The sequence below is a fragment of the Aotus nancymaae genome, unplaced genomic scaffold, assembly GCF_030222135.1.
Source record: "Aotus nancymaae isolate 86718 unplaced genomic scaffold, 86718_ANA_hifiasm-v0.15.2.pri h1tg000131l, whole genome shotgun sequence".
In the NCBI taxonomy this organism is placed as follows: Eukaryota; Metazoa; Chordata; class Mammalia; order Primates; family Aotidae; genus Aotus; species Aotus nancymaae.
The window spans coordinates 1279835-1296857 of NW_026988546.1; the positions used below are offsets into that span (position 1 = coordinate 1279835).

At 55.9% G+C, this 17023-nt stretch overlaps 1 protein-coding gene across 1 annotated transcript in view; it reads left to right on the top strand.

The window, feature by feature from the left end:
* The window catches only part of FER1L5 (fer-1 like family member 5), a 69704-nt gene that overhangs the window by 51693 nt on the left and 988 nt on the right, over positions 1-17023 (top strand). Inside the window, exons 26-53 of the mRNA XM_064371461.1 lie at positions 987-1118; positions 2336-2499; positions 2790-2904; positions 3641-3743; positions 4332-4495; positions 4591-4758; positions 4968-5103; positions 5241-5318; positions 6489-6670; positions 6894-7055; positions 7346-7450; positions 8490-8636; positions 8716-8878; positions 9025-9050; positions 10662-10712; positions 10818-10919; positions 11202-11321; positions 11836-11997; positions 12208-12299; positions 12700-12870; positions 13076-13224; positions 13474-13613; positions 15104-15192; positions 15455-15550; positions 15751-15892; positions 16125-16224; positions 16300-16493; positions 16671-16780. Of these exons, the coding sequence (XP_064227531.1) occupies positions 987-1118; positions 2336-2499; positions 2790-2904; positions 3641-3743; positions 4332-4495; positions 4591-4758; positions 4968-5103; positions 5241-5318; positions 6489-6670; positions 6894-7055; positions 7346-7450; positions 8490-8636; positions 8716-8878; positions 9025-9050; positions 10662-10712; positions 10818-10919; positions 11202-11321; positions 11836-11997; positions 12208-12299; positions 12700-12870; positions 13076-13224; positions 13474-13613; positions 15104-15192; positions 15455-15550; positions 15751-15892; positions 16125-16224; positions 16300-16493; positions 16671-16780 (3563 nt within the window). The remainder of the gene's footprint in view (positions 1-986; positions 1119-2335; positions 2500-2789; positions 2905-3640; positions 3744-4331; positions 4496-4590; positions 4759-4967; positions 5104-5240; positions 5319-6488; positions 6671-6893; positions 7056-7345; positions 7451-8489; positions 8637-8715; positions 8879-9024; positions 9051-10661; positions 10713-10817; positions 10920-11201; positions 11322-11835; positions 11998-12207; positions 12300-12699; positions 12871-13075; positions 13225-13473; positions 13614-15103; positions 15193-15454; positions 15551-15750; positions 15893-16124; positions 16225-16299; positions 16494-16670; positions 16781-17023) is intronic.

Sequence of the window (17023 nt, forward strand, 5' to 3'; positions counted from 1 at the left end):
GTGAGCTGAGATTGCAACACTGTGCTCCAGCCTGGGCGACAGAGCAAGACTCCATCTCAAAAAAACAAACAAACAAAAGAAACAAATCCACCACCTCCATCATCCTCATGGCCGCCACTTGGTCCAGCCCCTTATCATTTCTTCCCTGGACCGTGACTGGGTGATCTCCAGTCATGGTCTATAAGGTTTGGCACCAGCCTAAACAGCCTGACCACCACTCTTGTGATCCACCGGCCATGACAGTGGCCTCCCTGCTTCTAATCCTCCCAGGGGGGATGTGGGGGCCGCTCCCTCCCTCCTCAGAGACTCCCTGACTCCCCACTACCTCTTGAAGGTGCCACCTTGCTGGTCTGGCCCCAGGCCCCTGTTCCTACATGCATTCTCTCTGGCCCACACTCTCAACAGTAAGGACACTCTGGGCTTTCCCCAGCCCCAAGTGTACCTGCCCTTTGGCCTCTCCACCAATGTGCAAGGCTCCTTCCATGCCCTCCAAAGTCCTTCACATCCTGCAACAGCCCCTGAAACAAGAATCCTGGCTCTGCGTGGCCCCAGGCCAACTCCTGACCATGCCCAGGCCTTGGTGTGCTGCTCTGTAGAATGGGCCTGGCAATTATGATGCCCTCCTCATGGTGGGATGTGAGGATTCTGGCCTACAAGCCACACTGGGCAACTGGCACAATGCCAGCACACAATGCCAGCCCATAATAAGCACACAAGGAATGTCCATCAGTCCCATTATCAACGTCCCCACCACTCCCTCTGTGAGGCACTCCCAGTCTCTCTGCTTCATAGCTTCCAGGGTGGAGCCACCATGCCCTCGAGGGCAGAACTCCATGCCATTCACTTATAGCTCTAGCACTCAGCTCAGTGAGGGCCCCACTCCCAGGGCTCGGGGGAAAGGGGCAGGTGTGGCCCACTGAAGGGGTGGTCAGGGTGGTGTTCAGGGTGTTTAGTGCCCCTGTAGGACCGATCGGCCTCTGGCTCAGTACCCAGAGGGTGAAGGACAGAAGGATGTACTCCCAGCCCACCTCCGGGTCTGCATGTGGCTTGGCAATGTCACAGACAGCAAGGACCTGCAGTTGCTCCGCCAGGGTGACACAGCAGTGTACGCCGAGATGGTGAGTGGTGAGCAGGGGCCCAGGGCAGCACGTGGGGGTGGGGTGGGGTGGCCTTGCAGGGAAGAGACTGCCTCCCTGCAGTGCACTTGGCCTGAGGAGGGAGGGTGAAGCTGCAGTAGCCCTGCACTGAAGACGGAGAAAAACATTCCTGACCAAATCTGATAGAAGAGGAAGAGACTAAAGCGATCTTGGACACTGCCAGCTCAGGTCTCTTGTTGATCCTCCACACATGTGTGGTGACAAAGGGGGTGACTGAGTGGCCTTCAGGACCGGGTCCCCCTCTCCCTGACGCAGTTTTATTGAGAGCTTTCTCCCAGTTCGTCAACAGCATGTGAAGTGAGCAAGGCTCTGACTTGCAGGGGCCTCATCTATCACCAGTGGGGCAGCCTGGGACCCCTGCAGGCCCAGCAGGGTCCCAGGAGGTGAAGGCTTAGAATGGTAGAGGAACAGGATCTGAGGCATCTGCCTGCAGAAGCATCACCTGGGCAGGTGGTGGCCAGGTACTGCTCTAGAGCCAGAGGAGGAGAGATGTCCTTGGCTTCCTGGGGGAGGAGGTAGCTCAGGAAGCCAGGTGGACAGCAGAGGGGAAATAAGGTTTGAGTGTCAGGTTTTTTAACTTACTGAATTAAAACACATGTTTGCAGTGTCTAAGTTGCACATGTAGATGGATACATCATAATATGTCTAACCAGCTCTGTAGGTCTTGGAGGCACAGAGGCGGAGAGGGGTTCAGGGTAGGGGGCTGGGAGCAGGGCCTGTGTGGCTCAGCAGATACTGGAGGACTGGGCTGGTGCCTTTGATGCCAGTTGCCCGCTCTCTCATCACTGCAGACCCTGGGGATCCCGGCCTTTCTACACCACTTGACCACCATAGCCACCTCTGGGCCTTTTCATCCACACTCCACCTGCTGAGCACACAGTCCCTGTTCCCTCCCCCTCACCCCAGCCCCTCTCCACCTCTGTGCTCCAAGCCCTACATAGACGTCTCTGTCCACACATGCAGCGTCCACCCCACTTTGCCAGCTGAGTAACCAGGGCAGGGTTGACCTCTGAGCCTCAGTGCTTTCACCTGTGCAATGGGGACGTGGCCCTTTCTTGCCTGGCTACCACATTTTTAGGATGCCCCTGCAGCACGGAGTCAGGGGGCTCAGGGCATGCCCATGTTGCTGTACATTGTGCTGGAGGAGGCGGCAGCCCTGACAAGCTTCCCTCCCCTAGTATGAGAATCAAGCCAAGCATAAAGACCAGTGGGGGCAGCAGGGGCTATATCGCTGCCCCAACTTCTCGGATGTCATGGGGAACAAGACCCTCCCCATGACCGATTTCCAGCCACCCCTTGGATGGCACTGGCAGGACAGCTGGACAGTGGACCCTCAGAGGAGGTAAGGCTGGAGGGGGCAGGCCCCACTGGAGGAGACACTTCACCTGGGAGGGCCAGTCTTCAGCAACCCAGAAAGATGGATACCCAGCCCCTGAGCCTGGTGCCAGACAGCCAAGGCGCACCAGGCCAAGGGCCCTGCCCACCACCCTGTCCTGCACGCCAGGCCCTGCTGGCCCTGCCCTGCCCAGACCAGGTGGGGATGCCAGGTATGGGAATGCCTGGCTAGCAGAGGACAGCTCCAAGGGTTGCTCAGGGAGGTGTGCTGGGAACTTAGGGTCTTGCTACCCCCAGATTCCTCCTGGACATAGACATCAACAAGAGCCAGGTGTTGGAGGAGGTATATGAGAACGAGGTCCGCGATGCCAGAGGCACCTGGGGGCCTGCCACCATCCCAAACACAGACGTGGTGAGCAGGGCTGAAGCTGCCTCAGGGCTTGGGGGTCAAGCAAGGCCACCAGGCAGAGCACCTTGGAAGCTGGGGGGTCCCAGTGGAACGAGCTATGGTCTGAGCTCTATACCATCCCACGGGTGGCTGGAAATCCGTCATGGGGAGGGTCTTGTTTCCTCAGGCCCTCTCTTTCAGCACTGATGGGGTGAGGGGTTTGTAGAAATATATAAGACTGAGAAACAAAAGGGAGGCAATGGTTCCTCCGAGGCCTCCTTCAAAGGTGTTGCTTACCCCGAAGGAGAGAATCTGCTTGGGGTAGGCTAATCCAGCACTGTCCAGTAGGACTCTCTGTGATGATGGAAATGTTCTGTATCTGCAAATGTGGCTACTGAGCACTTGAAATGAGGCACTAGTGAGATGAAGGAACTAAACTTTGAATTTTAACTCATTTAAGTTAGAGTAGCCCCAGGTGGCTGGTGGCTACTGTATTGGGCAGTGTAGGTTTAACTGATCTCAAAAGCATGCTAGTCTCCCCTTTTCAATGAGGAGGAGGAGTTTCCAGCAGGGAAAGGCAGGTCCTTGGTGCATGTTCAGTGATGGCTCAGGTTTCCAGAATGAGGTGTGGCAAGCACAGTCTGGCCCAGAGAGGGAGGCTGCTGTGGCCACAGCAGGCACGGACACAGGTGTGGGAAGAGGGAGGGTGACCTCCTCCCGGTTCATGTGCCCCTTGCTCACCCTGTCTGTCCACCTGCAGAATGGACAGCCCATGGAGGCCCGGGAGAACGTAAAGTGCCCCCCAGGCTGGCACTTTAAGAAGGACTGGGCGGTGGAGCTGAACCATGCAGTGGACAGTAAGGGTCAGTCATTTGGTCAGGGTTGGGATTGGGAGAGACCAAGGCCTCAAAATCACAGCAGCCAGCCGGGTGGGATCAGAGCAGCCAAGCCCTCAGTGGGATAGGACTGAATTCCTGGAGTCCCTGGCCTCCAGAGCTGGGTCTCCAGCATTTCCCTACACATGGGCCCCAGTTTTGAGAGAGCATAGGCCCTCAGTGCATCCTGAAGCCTGGCCCAGAGCAAGGCGTGGCAGATGCTGGTGAACAGAAGGCTGTCATGTGGCGGCTGAATTCACCCACAGCAGCTCCAGGGCGGGAGTGATGATGGGCTGTAAGTCTCAAGGCCTGGGCTCAAGATGCAAGCTTTGCTGCTTATGGGCTGTGTGGCCTTGCCGGAGTCACAGGACTTCTCTGAGCCTTGCCTGCCTCATTTGTAAGATGGGCAGCTGGGCCCAAGTCACTCAGATGACAGTGTAGCCACACCCTTCTTTCCACACCTCAGGGCCAGAGAGACCTGGATGTGAACCCTCCAGGGCCCATCTGCCGGGTCTCTCCAGGCCTCCCAACCTGTGGACACCCGGGGGCTCAAAGGCCATGGTCCCCCAACTGCAGGCTGGGAGTATGGAATGGAGATCCCATCCTCGGGCCAGCGCCAGGTCTGGAGCCCAGTGGAGAAGACCTACCACTCATGCCGCCGACGGCGCTGGGCACGTGTGCGCTTCCGGAACCATGGGGAGCTGAGCCATGAGCAGGAGACCCTCTCCTTCCTGAAGCTGGTGAGGGGCCTACAGGCAGGGGCCCTGGCTGGGACTGAAGGCAGGGCCACCTTGGCTGCTGCGGGAACATGACCCTGCTCTCCTCCCCACCACAGGGCCTGGCCAAGGGCGAAGAGGAGGGCTGGGAGTACGGCACCTTCGGCTCCACATTCCACCTCAACCCTCAGCCCCAGAGCAAGTTCCGCCGTCGCTGCTGGCGCCGCAGGCTGGCCCCCAACAAGGACAAGGGCATTGCGCCCATATTCCTCCTGGAGGGGTCCTTGGTAAAGCCTCACAGGCTGGGTAACACCTGCCTGTAATGCCACCTTCCAGAAAAGCCGGGGCCTGAGCTGCCTAAGGCGCTGACTGCAGAGGAAGGGCCCCTGCTCCTCCAGCTTGCGAGGGTGGTGGTGTGAGGGAGGATGGCTGGGCTTGGGCTAGAGGAGACAGGAGCAGCACCCAAGAGCCTTAGGGGAGACTGTCCTGGGTACAGGCTATGGATGTGAAATATGCTGGGAAGGAAGAGGACAGCAAGACATGGCCATTGCGTCTGGACAGACAGTTCAGGGACCCCCTGAGGCAGGACACCCGGCCCCCCAACATACCCTTCATCTACTGCACCTTCAATAGTAAGCACTGACTTGGGAGTCTGCTTGAGTGGCCCAGGCCAGAACCCTAGGGCAAGAAATGGGGAAGGGGTGGGGGCAGTCAGAGGGAATTTCTAGGGTCTTGGGGCAGGTGACAGGCATGCTTCCTCTTTCCCCAGAGCCCCACTACTACCAGCTCTTCTGCTATATCTACCAGGCCCGGAACCTGGTGTCCAACCAGATCCTGACATTCCAAGGTAGGTGGCAGGCAGCCTTGTGCCTGGTCCCTGGGTCTGGTGTCATAGCCGCTCAGCAGTGTAAATACAGAGGCAGGGATAAGGGTGACAAAAACGTAGACCCTTCTCCCAAGCAGCTCATGGCCTGGTCTGGGGAAAAGACACAGGGCTGCTCTTGAGGTGCGACCACAGTGCTGTGGAATAGGAGGGAGCTGAGAGGGCTCCATCCCAGTGGTGGCCACTTAGCTGGGCATGGAAGAGGGAGGAGCTTGGCTGTCAGTACTGGTAGGGCGTGAGGGCAAGAGAGAGGGTGACATGCTTGAGAACCATGTGCCACTCATGTTTGGACAGAGGCGGAGGGGCCAAGAGGGCCTGTGCGAAGGAGGGCCTGTCCTCGGTCCTGTGAGGATGTCCCATTAAAAGTTTCAGGAGACAAGCCACGTGCTCCAGCCTGGTCGTCAATGTTGTTTGTAGGGAGTGCAGACAGCAGGTAGCAGGCCTCCAAGGATGTCCACTGGGAGCCATGTCCCTTGGGCTTGACCACCCACATCGAGAGGGCCGTGTGATGCTCCCTGATGCCAGGCCACTTGCTGCTGCCATAAAAGGGCAGCCACAGGGTCAGGCAGTGGTTCATGCCTATAATCCCAGCACTTTGAAAGGCCAAGACGGGTGGATCATGAGGTCAGGAGTTCAAGACCAGCCTGGCCAACATTGGACACCATCTCTACTAAAAATACAAAAATTAGCCAGCCATGGTGGTGGGCACCTGGAATCCAGGAGGCTGAGACAGAATTGCTTGAGACTGGAAGCTGGAAGTTGCAGCGAGCTGAGATCTTGCCATTGTCCTCCAGCCTGGGCAAAAGAGCAAGACTGTCTTTAAAATTTAAAAAAAAAAAAGGCAGCCATAGGTGGCCTCATCCCTAGAACTCCTCCAGAGGAGCCCTTGCCCTCCATCTCTGTGAAGCCCAGGTCTCAACCCTGGGAGGCACGCAGAACTCATGGATGGGACCAGATGATGCCTGGCCTGGTGCTCTGCAGCTGACTCTGAGGGGGCCTCTGCCCTCTGGGCCTCAGTGGCTGCCCTGCCCGACCCTCCTGGGCTCCGCTGGGTCCAGTGGCTGCAGCAGCAGAGGAGAGGAGAGCCCCTCTTCCCAGCTCAAGACACTGCGCTCTCCTCCCCTACCCCTCCAGGGCCCTTCATTCGAGTGGTCTTCCTGAACCACAGCCAGTGCACCCAAACCCTAAGAAGCTCTGCAGGCCCCACATGGGCCCAGACACTCATCTTCCAGCACCTCCTTCTGTATGAAAACCCACAGGACACCAAAGAGAGCCCGCCACTTGTGGTGCTGGAGCTGTGGCAGCACGACTCCTGGGTAAGGCAGACTGGGCAGAGCAGGAAGAAGAGTACCTGCCTCAAAGAGTGGGACAGGGGATTTATTTTAAGGGAAAATGTATGGAAAGTGCTCCCATGAGGACTGAGGTGCAGAGAGTACCATGGAAACTCACCTGCCGGCTATCGCCCCTGCCTTGAGAAGCCCAGGTGGAGCTGGGCCCTGCCAGCTTGGCTTCCGTGCTTTGTGAACTTCCCCCCTCCAGGGCAAGGAGAGCTTGTGGGGACGGAGCATGTGGCCCCCGGTCGTCTGGCTGGATCTCCAGGACCGGATCCTGCCCCCCATGAGGTGGCACCCCCTTGTAAAGGAGTTGGGGAAGGAAGAGGGCGAGATCTTGGCATCCTGTGAGCTGATCCTTGAGACTGAGGTATTCGGAGAGAGGGCCTGGCTGGGAAGTGTGGCGCTGAGCACCCCTCCCTGACCCACCCCCAGCCAGTGGGGCCAACTCCACCCCATCAGGAAATGCCAGGGGGCCCAGCATCCAGCACTGTGGGCTTGGTGATGCTGGCCTGCCCAACCTCTCCCCTAAGTCCCCCTCCCAGCTCCCACCCACAGGGTTCTGGGCTCTTGATGAGGCCTCTGAGGGACCTGCTTGAGGTGGAGGTGAGGGCAGCAGGACCAGCCCAGAGGACCTCATGCTCCCTGCCCTTCTGCCAGAAGCTCAGAGAGAAGCAGCTGCCAATCTTAAGCGTTCCCTGGAAGAATGGGGCATACACACTCCCCAAGAACATCCAGCCCACGATAAAGAGGATGGCCATTGAGGTGCTGGCGATGTGGGATGGGAACGGTGGGCAGGGCAGGTGGGGGTAGGGGTCTGGAGTGCAATGCAGCTTTGCTGGTCCTCCCTGACTACGGGATCCAAAGCTCGCACCCGAAGAAAGACTACCTGGGAGGTGGAAGGAGACAGGAGAGAAATGAAGAGGCTCTGCTGTAACTCTGTATATCATTTAACTGCAAACCTCTGCAGTGAGGAGTAGGCAAAGGACTGTAGCATGCGTGATCGCATTTCGGACTCACGCTGCCCCTGAGCAGTAGGAACTACTTTTCAGAGAAGGACATGGAGGCTCCGAGAGACATGCATTCCACACACAGTGATACAGGGACTAAGTGACAGGGCCGTTTAGGCCCAGCCCTGTCTGACTCCAAATGCCAGGATGTTTCTCACCTCTCTTCTGAGAGTAGCATGGGGGGTCCTCACTCAGAACCTGTGTGCCCTGCCGCAAATTTGGCAAAGAGTACAAGGTGGTCAGGCCTCTGGGGACTGGAGGCTTCCCCAGGATCAGGCAACTTGGCTGGTTCCCGCTTTGGGCCCTGAGGCGGCCCTCCCAAGTCAGGGTGCAGCTATTTCCAGGCAGGGTGCCAGGTCACTGAATGGCTGTGGGGTCCTCAATGAGCTAGATGGCATAGGGCCTTAAGAAATCCAGGTACTTCCTACTTCTGCGGGCCTCAGAGGTAGTCGGCCTCAAGAACTTATGCCTGAGAACTGGTGAGGCCAGACAAAGCAGCGGGTGAGGAGGGGCAATGCCTGCAGGCTTCGGGGTCAGTGGAGGATACAGCCAGTGGCCAGAGGGCATCTCCCTCATGGGTGGGGGGACAGCATCTTGTCCCAGAGGACAAGCACTAATCCCTCATGGGATGGGGAGGCCTCGTGCATCCTCAGATGCTGGCTTCTCTGCAGCCCCATTCCCTGGTCCAGCAGGCTCCTGCTGTAACGCTGTTGCCCCTCAGCCTCCTTCTCTGGCCAGGACCCTATTACAGAGGTCCTGTCTGCCCCTTCTCCTGCCCTCCTTGGTTCTGGCAGATCCTGGCCTGGGGCCTTCGGAACATGAAGAAGGCGAGCTCCCCTCATCTCCTGGTGGAATTCGGGGAAGAGTCCCTGAAGACAGAACCCATCAGGGACTTTCAGACCAACCCCAACTTCCCTGAGTCGGTCCTAGTCCTCAGAGTGGTAAGAGGACTTGGGGCAGGGGTGGGCAGCCCTCTTCTTCTCTGGGTCTCACGCTTCCCATGTCTCCCCGGGGCTGCAGCTCATGCCAACAGAGGAGGCTTACGCACTGCCCCTCGTGGTGAAGGTTGTGGACAACTGGGCCTTCGGCCAGCAGATTGTGACAGGCCAGGCCAACATCGACTTCCTCCAGCCCTACTTCTGTAACCCCTGGGCTCAGGGCTACATGCACCCAAAGCTTCCAAGTACGGCCCTTCCTCCATGCCCTTCCCAGGCCTCATAAGTGAGCCCACAGTGGGAGTGAGGCAGGCCCTGCTCCCCTGGGGGGTTGGCACCTCCTCCTCAGCCCTCTCCCTGTCCTGAGACTCATCCCTGCACTCTCTCCGCACAGCACTGTCTGAGAAGCAGCACCAGGACGTGAGTAAGGGCTGCAGGGCCACCTCCTCCCACACTGCTCGTGGGGCATAACCCCTGGGCCTAAGAAGGGTGTCCATTAAACAGAGTCTGGATATCTGTGCCCGACTGCGAGGCCTACCTCGCACTGTAGGGTCCTTAGCCTGTAGGGTCTCTGTAGGTCTCTCAGCCTGACTGCACATTAGAATCACCTGAGAGGTTTTTTTTTAAACTTTTAAATCTTTTTTTTTTTTTTTTTGAGATGGAGTTTTGCTCTTATTGCCCAGGCTGGAGTGCAGTGACTCGATTTCAGCTCATTGCAACCTCCACCTCCTGGGTTCAAGTGATTCTCCTGCCTCAGCCTCCTGAGTTGCTGGGATTACAGGTGCAGGACACCATGCCCAGCTAATATTTTGTATTTTGTATTTGTAATAGACATGGGGTTTCATCATGTTGGCCAGGCTGGTCTTGAACTCCTGACCTAAGGTGATCCACCAGTCTCGGCCTTCTGAAGTGCAGAGATTAAAGGCATGAGCCACTGTACCTGGCTTTAAATCTTAACAAAAAAATTTCTGGCCCAGCGCATTGGTTCATGCCTGTAATCTCAGCACTTTGGGAGGCCAAGCCGGGCGGATCACCTGAGGTCAGGAGTTCGAGACCAGCCTGGCCAACATGGTGAAACCCCGTCTCTACTAAAAATACAAAAAACAGTAGCTGGGCGTGCCAGCACATAACTGTAATTCCAGCTACTTGAGAGGCTGAGGCATTAGAATCACTTGAACCCCAGAGATGGAGGTTGCAGTGAACCAAGATCACGCCACTGCACTCCAGCCTGGGGTGACAAAGCGAAGACTTCCATCCTGCTCCCCCACCTAAAACAATTTTTTTTTTTAATTTTCTTTTTTTTTTTTAAATAGAAACAGGGTTTCATCATGTTGGTCAGGCTGGTCTCAAACTCCTGACCTCGTGATCCTCCCACCTCAGCCTCCCAAAGTGCTAGGATTACAGGCATGAGCCACAGTGCCCGGCCATAACAATTTTTTTTTATACAGACAGGGATCTTGCTACATTGCCCAGGCTGCTCTCGAACTCCTTAGCTCAAGTGATCCTGCCACCTTGGCCTCCCAAAGTGCTGGGATTACAGGTGTGAGCCCCTGCACCCAGAGTCACCTGAGAGTTTTAAAACTCCTGAGGCCTAGGCCACTGGTCTATTCCATCACAATTGCTCGGGTAGGGCCCAGGCATCAAAATTTTTTCCAACCCCTCTCACACAGGTGATTCCAATGTGCTCTCAAGGTTCCCAACTAGCACCTGCCAAACTTGAACGTACAGGAATCCTCCAGACATCATCACCAAAAGCAGACGCTTAATAGGTCAGGGTGGGGCTTGAGGTTCTGCATTTCTGAGCCCCTTCCAGAATCCAGTCTGTAGCTACGGGCAATGAAGATGAACTACGTGTCCCCTCCTTCTTGCCCCCTTGATCCCATGTCTAAAGACCCCTGAATTAAAAGGTCTATGTGAAAGGCAAGGGCAAGGGCACCAGGGAAGCCCCGGCCTTGACCCGCCCCCCTCCTCCGTGAAGTCAGAGCCCATGAGTGAGCTATGGCTTTCCCCACTCACCCTCTCCTTTTTCAGTTCCTAGGCTACCTCTACGAAAAGTTCTGGTTCAAGTCCAGTAAAGCAGAGGTGATGGAGGCTCAGCCCCAGGGAATAAGGAGCAGCCCTAGTCAGTGCAGGGAGGTGGGGGGTGCTGCCCCTGCCCACGGCCAGAATGATCCTCTTCTCTGCCAGGATGAGTATGAGCACGAGGTGGACTGGTGGAGCAAGCTGTTCTGGGCCACAGACGAACACAAGTCCCCGAAGTACGAGTACAAAGACTACCACACCCTCAAGGTTTGAAAGAGGGAAGAACACTGAAAGAGGGATGGAATAAAATCTTCCACTGGAGGGGGCCAGCAGAGTTAGCCTTGATTGCTCTGGGAAGCAGCAAATGGGGGGAGTTCCAGCACTGTCTCCCAGAGACAGCTCCAGCAGCCACCCTGTCTAAAGCACACAGTGCTGGTCCCAGGGCCACTGACTGCCAGATGCTTTGGAGCAAGCTGGGAGCTAGTGCTCCCTCCATCTCCTAATCCTGGGAATGGTCCCCACCAGCCAGGGTTCCACACACCCCTGCAGGTGTATGACTGTGAGCTGGAGGCTGTGCCAGCCTTCCAGGGCCTGCAGGACTTCTGCCAGACCTTCAAACTCTACCAGGAGCAGCCCAAGCTGGACAGCCCCGTGGTAGGGGAGTTCAAGGTGTGTGTCCACCCCAGCTCAGCTGCCCATCTCCTTGTGCCCCTTGTGTCCCCAGAAGACTAATAAAAGCCCTGGCTCTGTCTGCTCATTGTGAAGATGGAGCAGGGCTTGAGAAAGTTCTGGGAGTGGAGGAGCAGAGATTCGCCTCCACAGGGACTTGGGGAGAGCTCCCCTTCCCCCACCCCACTCTGGCCTATGCTGGCCTCCCAAGGCCACAAAGCCACAGAGAACAAGCCTGAACCTGAAGGGATAGATGGGCTGAAATGAGTCCACAGCAGTACTAATGGGGAACTCACCTAATGTCTGCGGTTCCTTTGCCAACATCCCCCTTCAACATAGTGGTCTCTGCTGAACACCTTGCTGTACCAGCCTCCACAGTCCTCACGGCCTTCTATCCCTGCTACCCTCAGCCCAGCCCTCTCTCTCCTGAACATGGACTGGGGCACTTCCTGGAGGGCTTTACAGAGCTGGCTAGCACTGCCAGGCTGGGACCCCAACACCCTCCTCCTGCCAGGGCCTTTTCCGCATCTACCCCTTTCCTGAGAATCCAGAAGCCCTGAAGCCCCCGCTCCAGTTCTTGGTTTGGCCAGAGAGAGAGGACTTCCCCCAGCTGTGCTTGGTGCGGGTATACGTGGTACGAGCCATTAACCTGCAGCCCCAGGACTACAATGGCCTGGTAAAGAACAGTCCCTGCCCCGCACAGGTACCCCACACTTCCCCCTCCACCGGTCTCTGGGGGCCCCCTCCGACTGCTGACACCCAGAATGCCAACTCCCCACAGGCTCCTTGTGTGCAAGGGGCTTGTTTCCACCCCGCTCCCACCCTCCCTGACAAACCTGGAGGCCTCCCCAGTTCCTATCCTTCCCCCACTTGTATCTGACCCCAGTGTGACCCTTATGTGATCCTGAAACTGGGGAAGACAGAGCTTGGCAACCGGGACACGTACCAGCCCAACACTCTGGATCCCATCTTTGGCACGTGAGCTGTCCCAACCCCCAAGACCCCTTTTCCACTCCCACCCACACCACCCTGGGAGTCGACTGCAGAAGGCACAGAACTCTGGCACTCCTGTCCAGCCTCCAAGTTTCCACCACAGCATCTTACACATCCTGGTGCTCAACAGATAGAAGACAAATGCATGGGTGGGCCGGTTCTACCCTGGTTCTCACTCAGCTCAGAGCCCAACAACAGGCCTGTCCAAAGTTATTTTCAACTGTAACCAGGGATGGCAAATGGCAGAAGGCAGCCTACTCCATGCTCTGCTCTCCACAATCTCCATGAACAAACAAGGGACCCATGGGGCTGAGACGCCAGTGAGGGAGGGGGGCACGGAGACATGGCCCACAGCCTCTGCAGTCTCCAACACTCTCATCCCTAGGATGTTTGAACTCACCTGCAACATCCCCCTGGAGAAAGACCTAGAGATCCAGCTCTATGACTTCGACCTATTTTCACCTGATGATAAGATAGGAACCACAGTCATTGACCTCGAAAACCGACTCCTGTCTGGCTTTGGAGCTCATTGTGGGCTCTCCAAATCCTACTGCCAGTGAGAGTGGGCCTGTCTGGGGGAAGGGAGTGGGGTGGGGTGGAAGAGTGAGCTCACAGCTCCCTTGGGACAAGCCTGCATCCTGGGCAGGAACCACGGCCCAGACCTGCCCGGTCTCCACCCAAGTGGTCACCTGTGGTCACCCTGCAGCTCACAGCAGCAGGACCCAAACCTCCAGACCACTGCCTCTCAAATCGCCCCACAGGTCAGGGCCCTTTAGATGGCGGGATCAGATGCCCCCAAGCCACCTCCTAGAACGCTATGCCAAGAGGAAAGGGCTGCCTCCGCCTCTGTTTAATCCTGAGGAAGATGCTGTTTTCTATAATGGGAAAAAATTCAAGCTGCAAAGCTTTGGTGAGCAGCATAGAACACTACCAGAAAGCAGACACAGGCCTCTGGAAACTGTGAGGCTCCAGAATGGAAGAGCTGCAGACTTGGGGGAGAAAGGGGAGGACAAGGAAAGAGCTCCCTGGAGCCAGAGGGCAGCCCACCCACTTCCCCATCACTCCTACCCAGGCTGCTGTGTAGAGGATAAGGGCCTACCTAGGAGATAGGAAGGCTAATGACCTCGCAATCCCCTCCTTCCATCTCCCTCCAATCCAGAGCCCCAAACCCCTACTCTTCATGGTTTGGGACCCAAGAAGGAACGCCTTGCACTGTACCTCCTGCACACTCAGGGGCTGGTACCTGAGCACGTGGAGACCCGCACGCTGTACAGTGACAGCCAGCCAGGCATTGACCAGGTATGTGACCAGGTATGAGACTGGAGGGGCCACTCCTGCCACCTATAGGAGGAGCTAGATCAGGAGATAGAGATGCCCATCCATCCAGGACACATGGCCCACCATGAGAGGGGAAGGACAGGTCAAACATTTGGTAATGTACATGCACAGAAGACAAACATGCTGTGCACATTAATAAGCAAGAAGTTCTGGTGATATCACTTAGAATGGAGAATTTCAGAGCTGGAAAGGTCATCTACAAGAATCAGAGGCACCAGCTGTGGGAGGCACTAGGGAGCCCTACCAGTCAATGTCTCCATGGTCTTAAGTCTCTCCCAAGGGGTGGGAAGGTGGCTCTCAGGTCAGACGGTGCAGACATGACAACGCCGATTCTGGCTGTTAATTACAAGATGTGTCTTCCCCATAGCAAGGAACCCCAAACAAAAATAAAAATCCCCAAAGACACCTAATTATCATTTACTCCGCAGTCACCATAATGGCTCATTTCATTCTCTAAACCTCTCAAGCTGACACCACATTCCAGACACAAAATCCTCTGCTGAGCAAAATTTTTAAAAAGCCATTCTCTGGCCACACATGGTGGCTCACGCCTATAATCCCAGCCTGTGGGAGGCCAAGGCAGGCAGATTACTTGAGGCCAGGAGTTTGAGACCAGCCTGGCCAACATGGCAAAATGTCTTTACTAAAAATATAAAAATTAGCTAGGTATGGTGGTGGGTGCCTGTAATCCCAGCTTCTCAGGAAACTGAGGCATGAGAATCGCTTGAGCCTGAGAGGCAGAGGTTGCAGTGAGCTGAGATCATGCCATTGCACTCCAGCCAGGGTGACAGAGGGAAACTGTTTCAAAAAACAAATAAAAAAGTATTCTCATTAAACCTGTTTTTTCAAACGGGGTCAACTTCAAAATAATATAATTAGGTCAGATAGTTTGAAAGGCAAAACGTATTTGTCTGTTCTTCAAATGGTGGCAGTTCTGCCCTTTTTCTTTCTTTTTCTCCTCCTTTTTATCCCTTACCTTCTTTCTTCTGTATGTGTAGCTAACTTAATACCCTTGGGTTGTAGTTCCTAACATAAAATGACCTGAAAATCTGGACTGGTATCTAGTTTCCTCATACTTGAGGCAATCAAGCAACACCAAGCTGCTTGATAAATGAAGCCCCAAGCCCAATCTGGAGCCCCATCTAGACAGGCCATCTAGCATGACCTGGGGAGTGGCAGTCACCCTCCAGACCTGTTGTAAGTGGAGTCCCAGTACCACCATCAGCCTTAAAGGATCATGTCCCAATCTCACTGCACTACTCTCTCAGCCAAAAGAAAGGGGGAAGCTGGTGGGTGGTCGCCTGTAGCCTCACAGATATCTCTATACCCCACTCCTTGGTGTTGGGAACACAACCTCAACAGACCTCAGAACCTGGGACAGGGAACCCCAGGCCAGCCTGCTGAGAACAGAGGCTAGCAACCCCCAACCAGCCAACGTATCCCGGTTCTAGGGAAAGGTGCAAATGTGGGTGGACATCTTCCCCAAGAAGCTGGGGCCTCCTGGCCCCCAAGTCAACATCAAGCCCAGAAAGCCTAAACGGTGAGTCACAGCCCACTTCCCAACTGCTGCATTTCACAGTTCAGCCTCCCCCCAGGGCAGGGCACCGCTGTCCTCGGGTACTGAGCTGCAGTAATTCATTTCTCTACTGGGAAGAAAGGAAGCTCTGCTGGGAGCTTTCTTCCCCTGAATTCCCCACACTGAGTAAGAACTCACAGGGCAGCCTCCCAGGCCTCTCTGCCCTTACCGAGGCTGCAGCTGGGGAGCTCCTCCTCAGCAAAGCCTCAGAGCCCAGTGGCCGCAGGTATGAGCTGCGCTGCATCATCTGGAAGACTGCCAATGTGGACCTGGTGGATGACAATTTAAGTAGAGAGAAGACGAGTGACATCTACATCAAAGGGTAAGGAAGAGGAGTCAGGCTCCAGCAAGGCCCCTCGGTTCCCCAGTTCCGTCATCCTGCTGGCACAGCCCAGTCCTGAATGGAACACCTCTCCACTTACATCTGTGCCTGGCATTGGCTGGGCAGCCCTTCCCATGGAGCTCCAGCTGGGGGATGGGGACAGTGCACATGAGCAGCAGATGAGAGGACTCTGGCACCAGGTGGTTATATGGGCTGGAAAAGGACATGCAGAAGACAGATATCCACTACTACTCGCTAACTGGGGAGGCCAACTTCAATTGGCGGTTCATCTTTACCATGGACTACCTGGCGACAGAGCGCATGTGCGTCCAGAGCCAGAAGGTAACAGGCCTGGGGCGTCAGGGGCGACAGACCACACATGAACAGACTCAGCCTCCTGGAGCTCCTCCCCCAGACCCTCTAGAGGCCTGCAAGCTGTCCCAGAATCAGAAACATGTCCTCAGGTGGAAACCCTCTTCCTTGATAGTCCATCACTGCTGGGAGGGCCACTAAGGGGTGCAAGGAAGATGTCCAGGAGACAGGTCAGTAACACGCCCTTCCACCGTTCCCCCAGGATTACATATGGAGCCTGGATGCCACGTCAATGAAGTTCCCAGCCCGACTCATCATCCAGGTCTGGGATAATGACACCTTCTCCCCTGACGACTTCCTAGGTGAGGTCCTGACATAGGGCTTGTGACCACAGGACAGGGAAGTCCTTCTTGCTGATGTCATTTTTCTGGGCTCAGGGGTCCTGGAGCTGGATTTGTCTGACATGCCCCTCCCGGCTCGGCATGCCAAGCAGTGCTCCATCAGGATGATGGACGCTAACCCCAAGTGGCCCTATTCCCTCCGATATGAGCACTTCTCCCTCTTTAAGAAGAAAACTGTGACTGGCTGGTGGCCTTGCCAGGTCCTCGATGGTGGCAAATGGCGCTTGTCGGTAGGAGCTGGGGAAGGTGTCTATTGATTAGCACTGCTATGCCACATGTTCTGGCTCTAACAGACATCTAGGGACCTAGTTAAATCTCTTTTCCTTTCTTGATCCCGGGAAGAGGTCCTAAAACTACCCTGCTCCTGCGTCCAAACGCGGCCTCCCCACTACCCATGGTGTTCCTAGGGCAAAGTGAAGATGACCCTGGAGATTCTGTCAGAGAAGGAAGCCTTAATCAAGCCAGCCGGACGAGGCCAATCGGAACCCAACCAGTACCCTACACTTCATCCTCCTCTGTAAGGGTCCTTGGGGCAAACGCACCGGATCTTTCTTGCTCCTCAATGTGTATGGGGTGATGACTAGTGGGCCTACAGTGGAGAGGTGGTAATTACCTCCCACCCCACATCTCCATGCTCAGTTACAATCAGAAAAGAACAGACTTGGGGTGACAGTAGGGGTAAGCAGAGGTTGTTTTTTGTTTTTGAGACATTGTCTCACCGTGTCACCCATGTTGGAGTGCAGCGGTGCAATCTCAGCTC